Source organism: Solanum lycopersicum, chromosome 6 (assembly GCF_036512215.1).
Source record: "Solanum lycopersicum chromosome 6, SLM_r2.1".
Lineage (NCBI taxonomy): Eukaryota > Viridiplantae > Streptophyta > Magnoliopsida > Solanales > Solanaceae > Solanum > Solanum lycopersicum.
Genome location: NC_090805.1, coordinates 45,466,700 through 45,478,084, shown reverse-complemented (window position 1 = coordinate 45,478,084; position 11,385 = coordinate 45,466,700). Strand labels below are relative to the sequence as shown.

Genomic DNA, 11,385 nt, shown 5'->3' with positions numbered 1-11,385 from the left:
AAAGTTAATTTGGAAAACTAAAAATATCTCTAACAATTCAGTTGATTCAGAGTATTGGTTATCAAAACACTGCACGAAATAGAAAAATATATTAAATGCATGTAAACAAGTGCATAATTACCAATTATAGAGACAATAATTTAAATTAAACTTAAAAGGGAAATTAGTTATCTATTATAGAAAATTGCATTCACTAATTTAAAGTCTCTTTTTAAGGGAGTAAACATGTAATCTAAATAGAGTCTTCTCTTTTAATGTTGACCGGTTTAAGTATCTTTGACTTCTAAGTTGTGATATTAATAAATTACATATTTTTTATATATAAATATTTTTGATTATATATTATTATGAGCTTATATAAACACTTGCGCTATGAAGATTTATTTATCCAAAAAATCAATAATAGCAATAACTAGTTATTTTTTAATATAATTTTCTAACATAAACACTGATATTCGATCAAAATTTCAAATTGAGGTCCCTAATCTTGTGACCAGATACTTATTTAATGTCTATTTGAATTGATTCAGATTTGGATTTTAAAATCAAAAGAACTTTTAAACAGTTTTAAATACTTTAAAGTATTTAAGTAAAATTATAAAAGATGCTTATAAATACTTTAAAGCCAAACTAACAAATAAATCAAAAATCATAAATTAACTTTTATCTCTTTTGGCTTAGAAACAGCTCTTACTATACATATGTTTTTGGAGGAAATTCTACCACGTAATAAAACTCTAGTAAAATTTTGTTCTTTAACAACCGGTAACTGATACCCTCACCACTATATAAAAATTACTCAAACAAATAGCATATCCATATAAAAATATCAACATACAAATAGCATACCAGAAAATAGTTTTGAATTTAAAGATTTTAAACATGTAAAGTGATTAAAGATAGAAGACATGAAATTAAATATGTTTTTTAACATAAATGTTAAAAAACATATTTAATATCACATCTACTATTTTTAATCACTGTTACATGTTTAAAATAATAAAAATATTAACTATTCCTGTTTTGTTTTAGATCAATTCATTTCTTTGGATCTTTTTTCAGTAGCTTATTAATAGCTTGAAAAATGATCCAAAAAAATAAAACTTGGGATCGGTAAGTAATTAAGAGAACTCTAATATTCATTTCATTTTCTTTATGTCGTTAAGCCTATTTGTGGGTACCAAAAAAGAAAAGTTTTGATTAATTGGAGGGGACTTAATTAAACAAGAATAGTTCTATATTAAGATAAATACTCCAATGTTCATTTCATTTTCTTTACGTTTTTAGACCTTCATTAAAACGGAAATAGAATTATTAGAAAAGATAACAATCAACTTTAACTGAAATTAATATTTTTTCCCCCATAAATCCTCCAATTCAAACGACTTAAATTCTGCAGCTTTGACTCCTTACTAAACATCAACCTAATTCCCTAATCACATAAAGAACCCCCAGAAAAAAGCAGCATTATGTTATTATTAATTATCACTTACACTCCACTAATTAACTGATTAGCTGACTAATTAATTAATTAATCTCTGAATGTTTTGATGATTCGGTAACATAGAAGGGCAAAGGACTACTCCTCGCCGATCTTACCGGCACCTCCGCCAATTGATTCCCGTCCCGATCGTAATAAATCACGCCGGAGAAATCCAACGGCTGGCATTTATCACCCATCAAAATCTCCTTCTGCCACAGCCCTCCATCACCAAAATCCTCACCATTTTCAGCTCCCCCATTCTTAGATTTTTTCTTACGCATAAAATTAGTCGCCTTACCGCTTATCTTCGCCAGAAATTTCTTCGATTTCGCTAGCGATGAATTCTCCCCTGTTTTTTTGGTTTTGGTACTTCGATTAGGTTTCTTCTTCCACAAAGCCCAAATGGAATTCACCGAGCCAATTAAGGCGACAACGAGCCGATTCGATGTGGCAGCAGCGGCAGGGGCGGCGGAGGCAGCGGTGGAGCTGATGGCAGAGGTAGCGTTAGGTGGCAGGGGAACCATTGTTAATTTGTTAAGAGTGCTTAGAGGTGTGAGGGATTTTTATAAAAGAGAGTGATTAACACAAAATGATGGATTAAGAGATTTGCTTTAAGTAATAATGATTTGACTGTGGATTTGAAATTAGAAGAAAAAGGATAATTTATACAGAAATCTAATTTACTTTTAGTCAACTTTGTGAAAATAAACTTATTAGAAATATTAATATCAATTTTCCAATATATGTTTAGTCAAACTTATTAAATTAACTTATTCGGAAAAGAATATTAACTTTTTCAAATATTTTTTATGAGAAATTTACATTCCTTCGTTAAATATTTCATACGTAATCACTCACTAAAAATAAAAAGGAAAAGAGGATTCGAGAATGACATTTATAATAAATGAAAATAAATATTTATTCACACTTAATATTTATATGTTAAAATTAGTAATTTTCTTATATACAAAATATTTTCTTAATTATTTCTTCTATGTAATAATATTTGTTTAAATTGAGTATAAGAATATTTTTCTAGAAAAAGATTTTTTTAAAAAAAAAAAAAGATTTTTGAATTTCTTTTTTACGTTTAATTAAACAAGTCAAGTGTATTAAAGTAAACTATCAAAAAAGAAAATATCAGCACTGCTATTCATTGGACAAATTAAAAATAAAAGTATTCACGTAAAATGAAAGTACCACTACCTTAATTGATAAAAGATTTAAAATATTTATTATTGTTAAAGTTAAATCGGCTGATAAACACTTTATGCCAGATAGTATTTACCAATTAATATAATTGTTTTTCATTTTGAGTTAAAAATTTAAATTTGAAATTTAAATTTTATAGAGTTTAAACATATAATATTTTTGAAATAAAATAATTACGGTTAGACAAGTTATTTATTAGTATAATTTCAATTAATTAATATATTAATTTACACTTCTCAAATGTTGAATTAGGATGAACTTTTTACATGAACCGTCCATGCACCGTTATTTGGAATCGTATAACATGACACAAATAGAATTTATAAAAGAAAAACTTAGCAATGCATCATTCAACCAAACTTATTTTAACTTATTTGTTAAAATATGATTGAAATATAACAAATCTATACATTAATTAAATATATTATATTTAAATACAATTAATATAGTTATTATTTTGTGGACTAGATCCATTGAACTAAAATTATCATTGCATAATTAGTGCTCTAATTATATATTTTGGCTTCGCTTTAAGTTTTGATTAAATTTAATTTTACATTAAAAAAATCTAACATTAAGATATAAAAGTATTTTCTAAAAATAATAATTTTATTTTTGAAATTCAAATTAAAAACATCATATTATAAAAGATGAAAAAACTCTCCTTAACACTTCGTAACAACTTCGATTGATTATTGAATCTATGTATGTATAGTATACTCCATTACATATAATAAAAAGGTCTCTAAATGATTTTATAAAAGGTTCTGGTCAATTATCCAGTGCATTAAGATTTTAGACTATATATGGATCCTTTCTTATAAATCTAATAATTTTAGTACAAAACTACGAATTCAAATGTATACGTTATTTATTTTTTTAGAAGCTAGTAAAAAGTATTACAAATAACTATTTTGTAATACAAAATTAAAATAATATTTGAAGATATTGAAGTAAATTACTAAGTACATACTAGTTGACTTGTACTCACAATATACATTTTGTATTTGACTAAATATTTTCGAAAAATAAGATTTTCATGGTAAGTGTAAGCTGTAGCTTAAATAAGAAACTTATATAAACACATTAATATTTAGAAATTCTTCAAGAAGCAGTTTTTTTTAATCTATGATAATTCCAAATAGACTCCAAATTAAGAATTGAAGGCAACTGAATTTATTGGTCAGATAATTAGTTTCTGACTTCCCATAATGTCTCTTATCATTTCATGCAATCATTTCTAAAATTGTTTATTTTGGTCTTTAGATGGTGATTTTAAAATTCTTTAAATGAACATAATTTAAGTGTTTTAAAGCTAAGCTTAACTTTTCGGTACTTGTGAAGTCTTTTAAGTAAATTAATAATTATTAATAACTCTAGATGGGTCGTTTTGATAATTAGTAAGATAAGAAATAAGTTATTCATGCATTAATTTTTGAATAACTTTTATAATGTTTTTGTAGGTAGATAGAAATAGGTTCTTAGGAAATTAATACGATGTTTGATCGATAATTTAGAAACTCGCATGGATAATATATGTATGATTTAATTATGAGAGAATTTATGTATTATTTTATAAAGAATAGAAGGTGGAATAACTAATATGTGAATAACTAATCTTTACATGGTATAAATAATACACATATTCACTCATAATAAACCCTTATATTATTACCAGAGTAAATTTTAGGTTTAGCAAACAAAACAATCATATTTGTATGTTATAGTTATAGTTTGCATAATTGTGCTTCATAGCAAACATAATAAGAGAGAAATCAATTAATTAAAGTTTGTTGTGACTATTAAGATGTATATTTTGGTATACTTATACAAAAATCAATTGTATGAAATTTGTATACAAATAAGAAATAAAGTATATATTCGTGTATAACTTGTGTCTTTTACAGCGAGAAAGAGAGAAAGACAAAAAAGAATTGGGCAGAGAAAGATTTGAATTATATAATTATAAGTGTATAGGACAAAAAGATATGTATTTGTATATATAATTTTCTCTCACTTTATACAAATATAAACACGATTTATACATTTGTGTTTGTACTCCCTCTATCCCTACTTACTTGTCCATATTTTCTCTTTTAAATGTCCCCATTTGCTTGTCCATTTTGACAAATTAAGAAAGGAAAAAATTGTTTTTCCTATTATACCCTCATTTAAACTTATTGAAAATTTCTAAGTTTTAATTCATCCTTTCTGAAACCATATTTAATAAAGGTAAAACTGTAATTACTATGTTAATTATTGTTATCTTAAGATGTGTCCCTTTTCTAAAGTGGACAACTAAATAGGGACAGATGGAGTATTAAGTGAGAGAGAGAGAGAGTGACGAACAAGATCAGGAAAGTGGCGAGCGAGATATCTGGGGAGCTAGAGAGACGAACAAAAAGATATGTATATATACAATTTTCACCCGCTTTATGCAAAGACAAACACAATTTATATATTTATGTTTGTATAAAGCGAGATCGGCAAGCGAGATCAGAAGATCTGGCGAGGGAGAAATATGGGGAGAGCGGAAATGGAAAAGTGTTAATTACAAATAAAAATTAAATGAAATTATGATTATACTATTTAATTTAATTAATAATTTGCTATTTTATATAATTTTCTCTTACTAATACTGACGTAATTTTAAATGGGCCGACGCGTCTTGGATCCTCAATGAGATACCTTACGGGTCAGTCCATTTGGACCATCACTTCTAGATATAGCCTAGATCACCCAAAACAGCACAGTATAGTGATTTTTTCCTTATTTTATTTATTAATTTATTTTTTAAATAATAATATGCATGTAACTTAAATCCATCGTATTATAGTAATATTACTTTTTTTTCTTTCTTTGCAAAAGTCATCACCAATAGATCGTGAGACTCGAGAGATTTTTGGCTACACTATATCAAAAATATCTTTAGCGATAATAGTTTATTATCATTTAATATATATTTTAGTGGTAATTAACACTCTTAAAGATGTTTCAAAATATTTTAACAATATTAAATCTAATGATACTTAACTAATATCGGTAAAGACTATAACAATCTTTATTAATGTGTCTATTTATTGCCTCTAAAAGTTAACTCTTTACCATGTGATATATAAGTATATTCATGTTCTGATCTTCGGATTGAGTCAAATATGTTTTTGGTTTAGTTAACTTTTTTAACGATTCAGATCATTTCATGTATTAAATGAGAAGACTAATTAATGGAACTGATAAGGTTATTTGTGATAAAGAGTATAAAAGGGTCACATAGGTTAATTCCAAAGACATTTCGTAATTAGTAAATTAATAAAAAATAATTTTATACGAAATTCAATAGTTTAAAGATATTTTAGATCATTTTCCTCTAATAATATTGAAATGAGTAACAAATTGATGAACAACAAAATAAGCAAAGATTTAAACTAAATATTTTCGAAAAAAATAAGATTTTCGTGTTACTTGTTAGATTAAAAAATAAGAAATAAGATACCTGATCCAAACACATTACTATTTAGAAATTCTTTAAGAAACTTTTTTTTTTCCCAAAAAATTCCAAATTTAGAATTGAAAAGACAACAGAATTTATTGGTCAAAGAAGTTAGGATTGTGGACTTGTGGTATCTGATTTCCCGTCATGTCTCTATCATTCCATCAAATCATTTTCTAAAATTATTTATTTTGGTCTTCACATAATTAATGGTGAAGGCTCAATACAATAATAAAATTATAAGAAAAATTAAGTTACTGCTTCAATATTTAACAATATAAAATGCTCACAAGATAAAAGATAAACTTATATATATATATATATATATATATATATATGACGTGGTTCATTTTTATCCCAAAATCGACTTAAAACGTACCATATATTATTTGTACTCATGAAACTATTCAAGCACTGTATGTAAATTGCAGACGTCGTTCAAGGAGCATTCAGCCTTTTACAATATAATTACAGTATTCAAAGAGCATTCAGCCTTTTACTACATCTTATAGTAAAAAATAAATAATTTATATTCATGCATATGTCCATATTACTGGTTGACTACTTTGCTGAGTGAATTCAAGGAGCATATTTATTACTCCCTCCGTCCGGAATTATTTGTCATGTTGCACTTTTCAAAAGTCAATTTGACTAATGTTCAAAGTTAAATTAGATCATATTAATTCGATATTTTAAACAAAAAAAATTAGATATTTTAAAACTATGTGAAAAGTACTATTCAGTGCAATTTTTTGCATATTAATATGACGAAAAAATATATCTTAAAATGTTAGTCAAAGTTTTAATAATTTGACTATAAAAATAGAAACCATGACAAATAATTCCAGAAGGAGAAAGTATAATATATGCCAGACGTTAATTAAGTCAACTTTATTGATAATTTATAAAAAATATACACCGCTAGGACTTTATCTTTGATCTTGAATTTTTTACATTTTATAATGAAGTAGCAATTTTGAGTCATTTGTTATTTCAATCATGATCGTCATTCTCCTGGAACTTTCATCAGTGGGCACTCTAGTCGGTTGGGTAGACAACATGATTCATTTATGGACGAGGCTTTGGGTGTTCGAGAAGCACTAATCTGGTTAAAATAACACTTCGCAGCAACACTCTTAATTATAGAGATGGATAATTTTTTGATTAAACAAGCGAGTATTGAAATAACTCTTTGATATACTTATTCTTGATGGTACAACACTCATGTGTCGCTTTACTTCTATTTTTTTTTTGTCTTTCATTAAAAGATCAGTGAATTAGCTCGTCCTTAGGGTTCTATGATTGATGCTGTGGAGTGGATTATAGATCACCCAACTTTGATTTGATCAATAATTAATCAAAATGCCCCTTTTTTTATAAAAAAAAAATTCATGATCAAGACATTAAAAATAGGTAATTATTTTGTCATGTCAAGACCTTTATGATGATAAATTTAGTCGAGTGATTTTATTGACATAAAAGTACTATTTTTTTTTATATATCAAGTGTATTCACATATATTTAGGAAATGAGATACACTAACTTTCTCTCTCATCTCTTTTAATTATTTGTTACCATAAATACATGTACGTAGTGTATATATGTTGTATATTTGAAATAAACTCGTTCTCTCATTCGTCTCTCTATGTATCTGTGATGTATTTAGTATCACAAATACATGTATCTATTGTGATTCGTTTATATTTGAGATAAACTTTTTTTCTCGCTAGACTCCCTCCTATCTCATGACTTGCCTCTCTCCTTATATATGTAAGTATTTGAATGTGTATGTAAAAATATATACGTAATCATTATTACATCTTTGCCCGATTGTGGGAGAAGAGACAATAGTGCATGAAGATGAATTTGAATACTAGCACATGATATTAGGTAAAACAATAGTATTTGGTAGCAGGTGCGGTACTAGTATTGATAGAGAAAGCTGATTGATATAATCTTTTTTTGTTGGGATTTGTCCCCTTATCAATACGTACGTTCCAGCTTTGACCAAAACTTGCAGATAACACAATAGCTCATCAACAAGCAATAATAAAAACATATTGTACTCATCATCAATAAGCAAGCTTGCGTGGCTTCAGACAGCTCACTGTAAAAATCTCACTCTTCCCATCTTTTTTTTTTTACTGCTATTTGGTAAAGTTTGCGTATATTTTATTCTTCCTTTACGTTATTTATATTTTGGCTGCTATTTGGTAAAGTTTGCGTACATTTTATTCTTCCTTTACGTTATTTATAATATTACACAGAATATGTCGTTGATCATTTCTTCTCACCAAATAAAAAACATTAAAAACAAAAAGGAAAGAAGACGTGACTAATACTTTTAGTTATCAGTAACATGAGAAGAACTGCTCTATTAGACTTGGGCCTTGTAAATTTTGGGATGTTGGCCCAACATAAAAATCCTAGCTCTTGCTAAAGAGTAAAGATCATGTTCAGGCTGCGTTAATTATGTTAATAGTATTCGATGATATTTTTGAAGAATTCGAATAATCTAGATATGAATTCTAAAATATCAAAGCCCATGTGGTAATTCAGCACTACTCGCATCAGAAATTAAACATGCCACAATTATGATGCTTCGCATTTATTTTTTTCTTCTCCACCTTTTTTTTATGCATTCATATTTCAAACCATAACCTTTATAGCATATACTATAAAACCTCTATAAATCAATATGGATGAGAGAATGAAATTTTATTATTTTATAGAAATGTTATTTAATCGATAAATTAATATTTATTAATTTAAAGAATGGTTTCGAATATAGTGAAGGTTAATTTTGATTATATCAAAATTATTGTATTTTACTAATTTCAACCTTATGATGTTGGATTATAAGTGTTTTCAAGATGTATTATTGTAACAAAGTTTATCCTAGGATATTAGAAGACTATGAAGTGGGACAATATCAAATTGTCTTCAACACTGTAAAATTTGTTTGGGGGATGTAGTCTCACAGAATTTGAAATGAATTCACTTGTGAAAATGTCATTCATGAACTTGAGGTCATGAACAATGATCTCAGTCACCACAATAAAGATGTCAATAATCTATTGGATTATTCGGGTGGAAGCGACACATGTTAAGAGTTCCAAAGTTTAGAAAAAATTGTGGATACTATCGAAAAAACAATATTGATGATGAAATTGAAGATGATACTATACATTTTGAAACTAGTTACTCTTTAGGAAACATTTATCGTTTCTAAAACTCTTCACAATTTTATGGTGCTGTTTGAAAAGACAACATCAGAGCTCTTGGATGCAATAAGAAAAGTTTTGATGAGCTTCAACTATATTTAATTTTTTTTATAAAAAAACTGAACACAATATAATCATGTCTCACTAATTGTCTTAAATATATTTGTATTTTAAATAATTATTAATTTATGATATTAATGGGATCATATATTTATATAGGGGTCTTCTGAAAATATATTATCTTATTATCTTATCGAAATTGATGATTTTTTCCATTGGTCCAAGTTGAAACTGGAGAAAAATATTATTTTAAAGAAATTATTAATTTATCGAGTATAAATTTATATAGATTTTAAGGATAAATCGTGCACATATTAAATTTACGTATTTCCTTACAGCTGACAACAAACTGTAGTTTCTCTGATATTTTTTTCTTAAAAGAAATGGGTCAGTAGGTTTTAGTTTTAAAAAGGGTAAATTAAATAATATACGTGGTAAATCATAATAAACAACATGATGTTTAAAAATTGATAAAAAACATCAATTCTAAGTGTGAGTTTGAGGGATATTTTGTGCCAAAAAAATAGGCCGGAAAAAAAATGATGATATTTGTTAGCCATTTTTTATACGTTTAATTAGTAAATTATTTAGAGGATAATTATTTTAGTATTTAATTTTGTATATAAGTAATACAAATGCTTGATAGTTATTTAGGAGGTAATAAACAAATTGTTTATATATAAAATTAATACAATATACTGCTGTAGTTTAGAGTCCCACATATATAGCTAATATATATCTGTAAAGTTATGACGATATTTATATTATTATTAAATATATTACTAATACTCACGACTAATTTCTCCGAACTGTGTACCCACTATACTTGTTATCAAACGGCTCCTTACTAGTAAAAGGGTAATTTATTTATATATTTATTTGTGTAGAAGTTATTCCATATTTGTTAGCTAATTAAAAAAATAAGTTATCCACATATAAAATTAACATATCATTTGATTTGTAAGAGAAAATTATATGAAATGGCAAACATTCATAACTAATTATATATTAGGGGTATAGTTTAATTTATTTACATTATATAATTATAGTTTATTTTATTTTGCTATAATTAATGGGAGTCCACAACCTATTATGTAACCAATTGTATAAAAATCTTATTTTCTAATTTTGTATATAATTATACACAATCTAATTTTCTCTCTCCTATTCACAATTAATTTTCTCTCTCCTTTCCTCATTCTAACGTCTTCTCCTACATTTAATACTCCAATATCAGATTTGAATTTCAAATTTTTGTCCAAAATTTCAGTAATCCCTCTTGAAGTTGAAGTCTCCTCCCTAAGTTGAAGTCAATTTCGTAAGTTATCCTTAATTTTAGTTGTTTACCTTTTTTTCTAACTTATCTAAAAATTGTATATGTGTTCTGTTTTTTTTTCCATATATTTTGATGAAATAATCGTTTTTTTGTTCTTGATAGATCTAAAATTCGTCAAACAATGAACGAATCGTCTACATCTTTGAGGATTACCAGAGGTAGTCCATTGCATGTCAATGTTGTTGACATTTTACCATCCTTTTCAATGGGGCTAACTCAAGAATTTGGGGTTAACGTAGGGTGTTTGGGAAAATCAAAACAACTTATACAAGAACAAACCATGGAAGAGCTGAGATCAAAGAAAAAAACCGACCCTATGACAGTTCAACAAGTTATTAAAAATGCCAAATCTAGAGGCATTAAAATTGTACAAGGTACAAGAAAGAGGAAAGCTGTACTATTTGAATCAGAGGAAAATGATTGTGAAGTCGGATCTGAAGAACTTCATAATCATGAGGTAGTGTCTTAAACACAAACTTAGATACAATTTTTTTGTTAATTAGTTGTCAATATACAAAAACCATTAAATTAAGTATTGTATATAGTATATTCCATGTGAGTAATTGTATTTAGTATATTG

At 26.7% G+C, this 11,385-nt stretch overlaps 1 protein-coding gene across 1 annotated transcript; it reads right to left on the bottom strand.

Annotated features, from left to right (window-relative positions):
- Positions 1-1,219: 1,219 nt before the first annotated feature.
- On the bottom strand, positions 1,220-2,205 carry LOC104648041 (uncharacterized). Its single transcript, XM_010324306.4, has one exon. It carries the CDS (start codon positions 2,005-2,007, stop codon positions 1,528-1,530), a length of 480 nt encoding a protein of 159 aa, XP_010322608.1. The 5' UTR covers positions 2,008-2,205; the 3' UTR covers positions 1,220-1,527.
- Between the last annotated feature and the right edge of the window lie 9,180 nt (positions 2,206-11,385).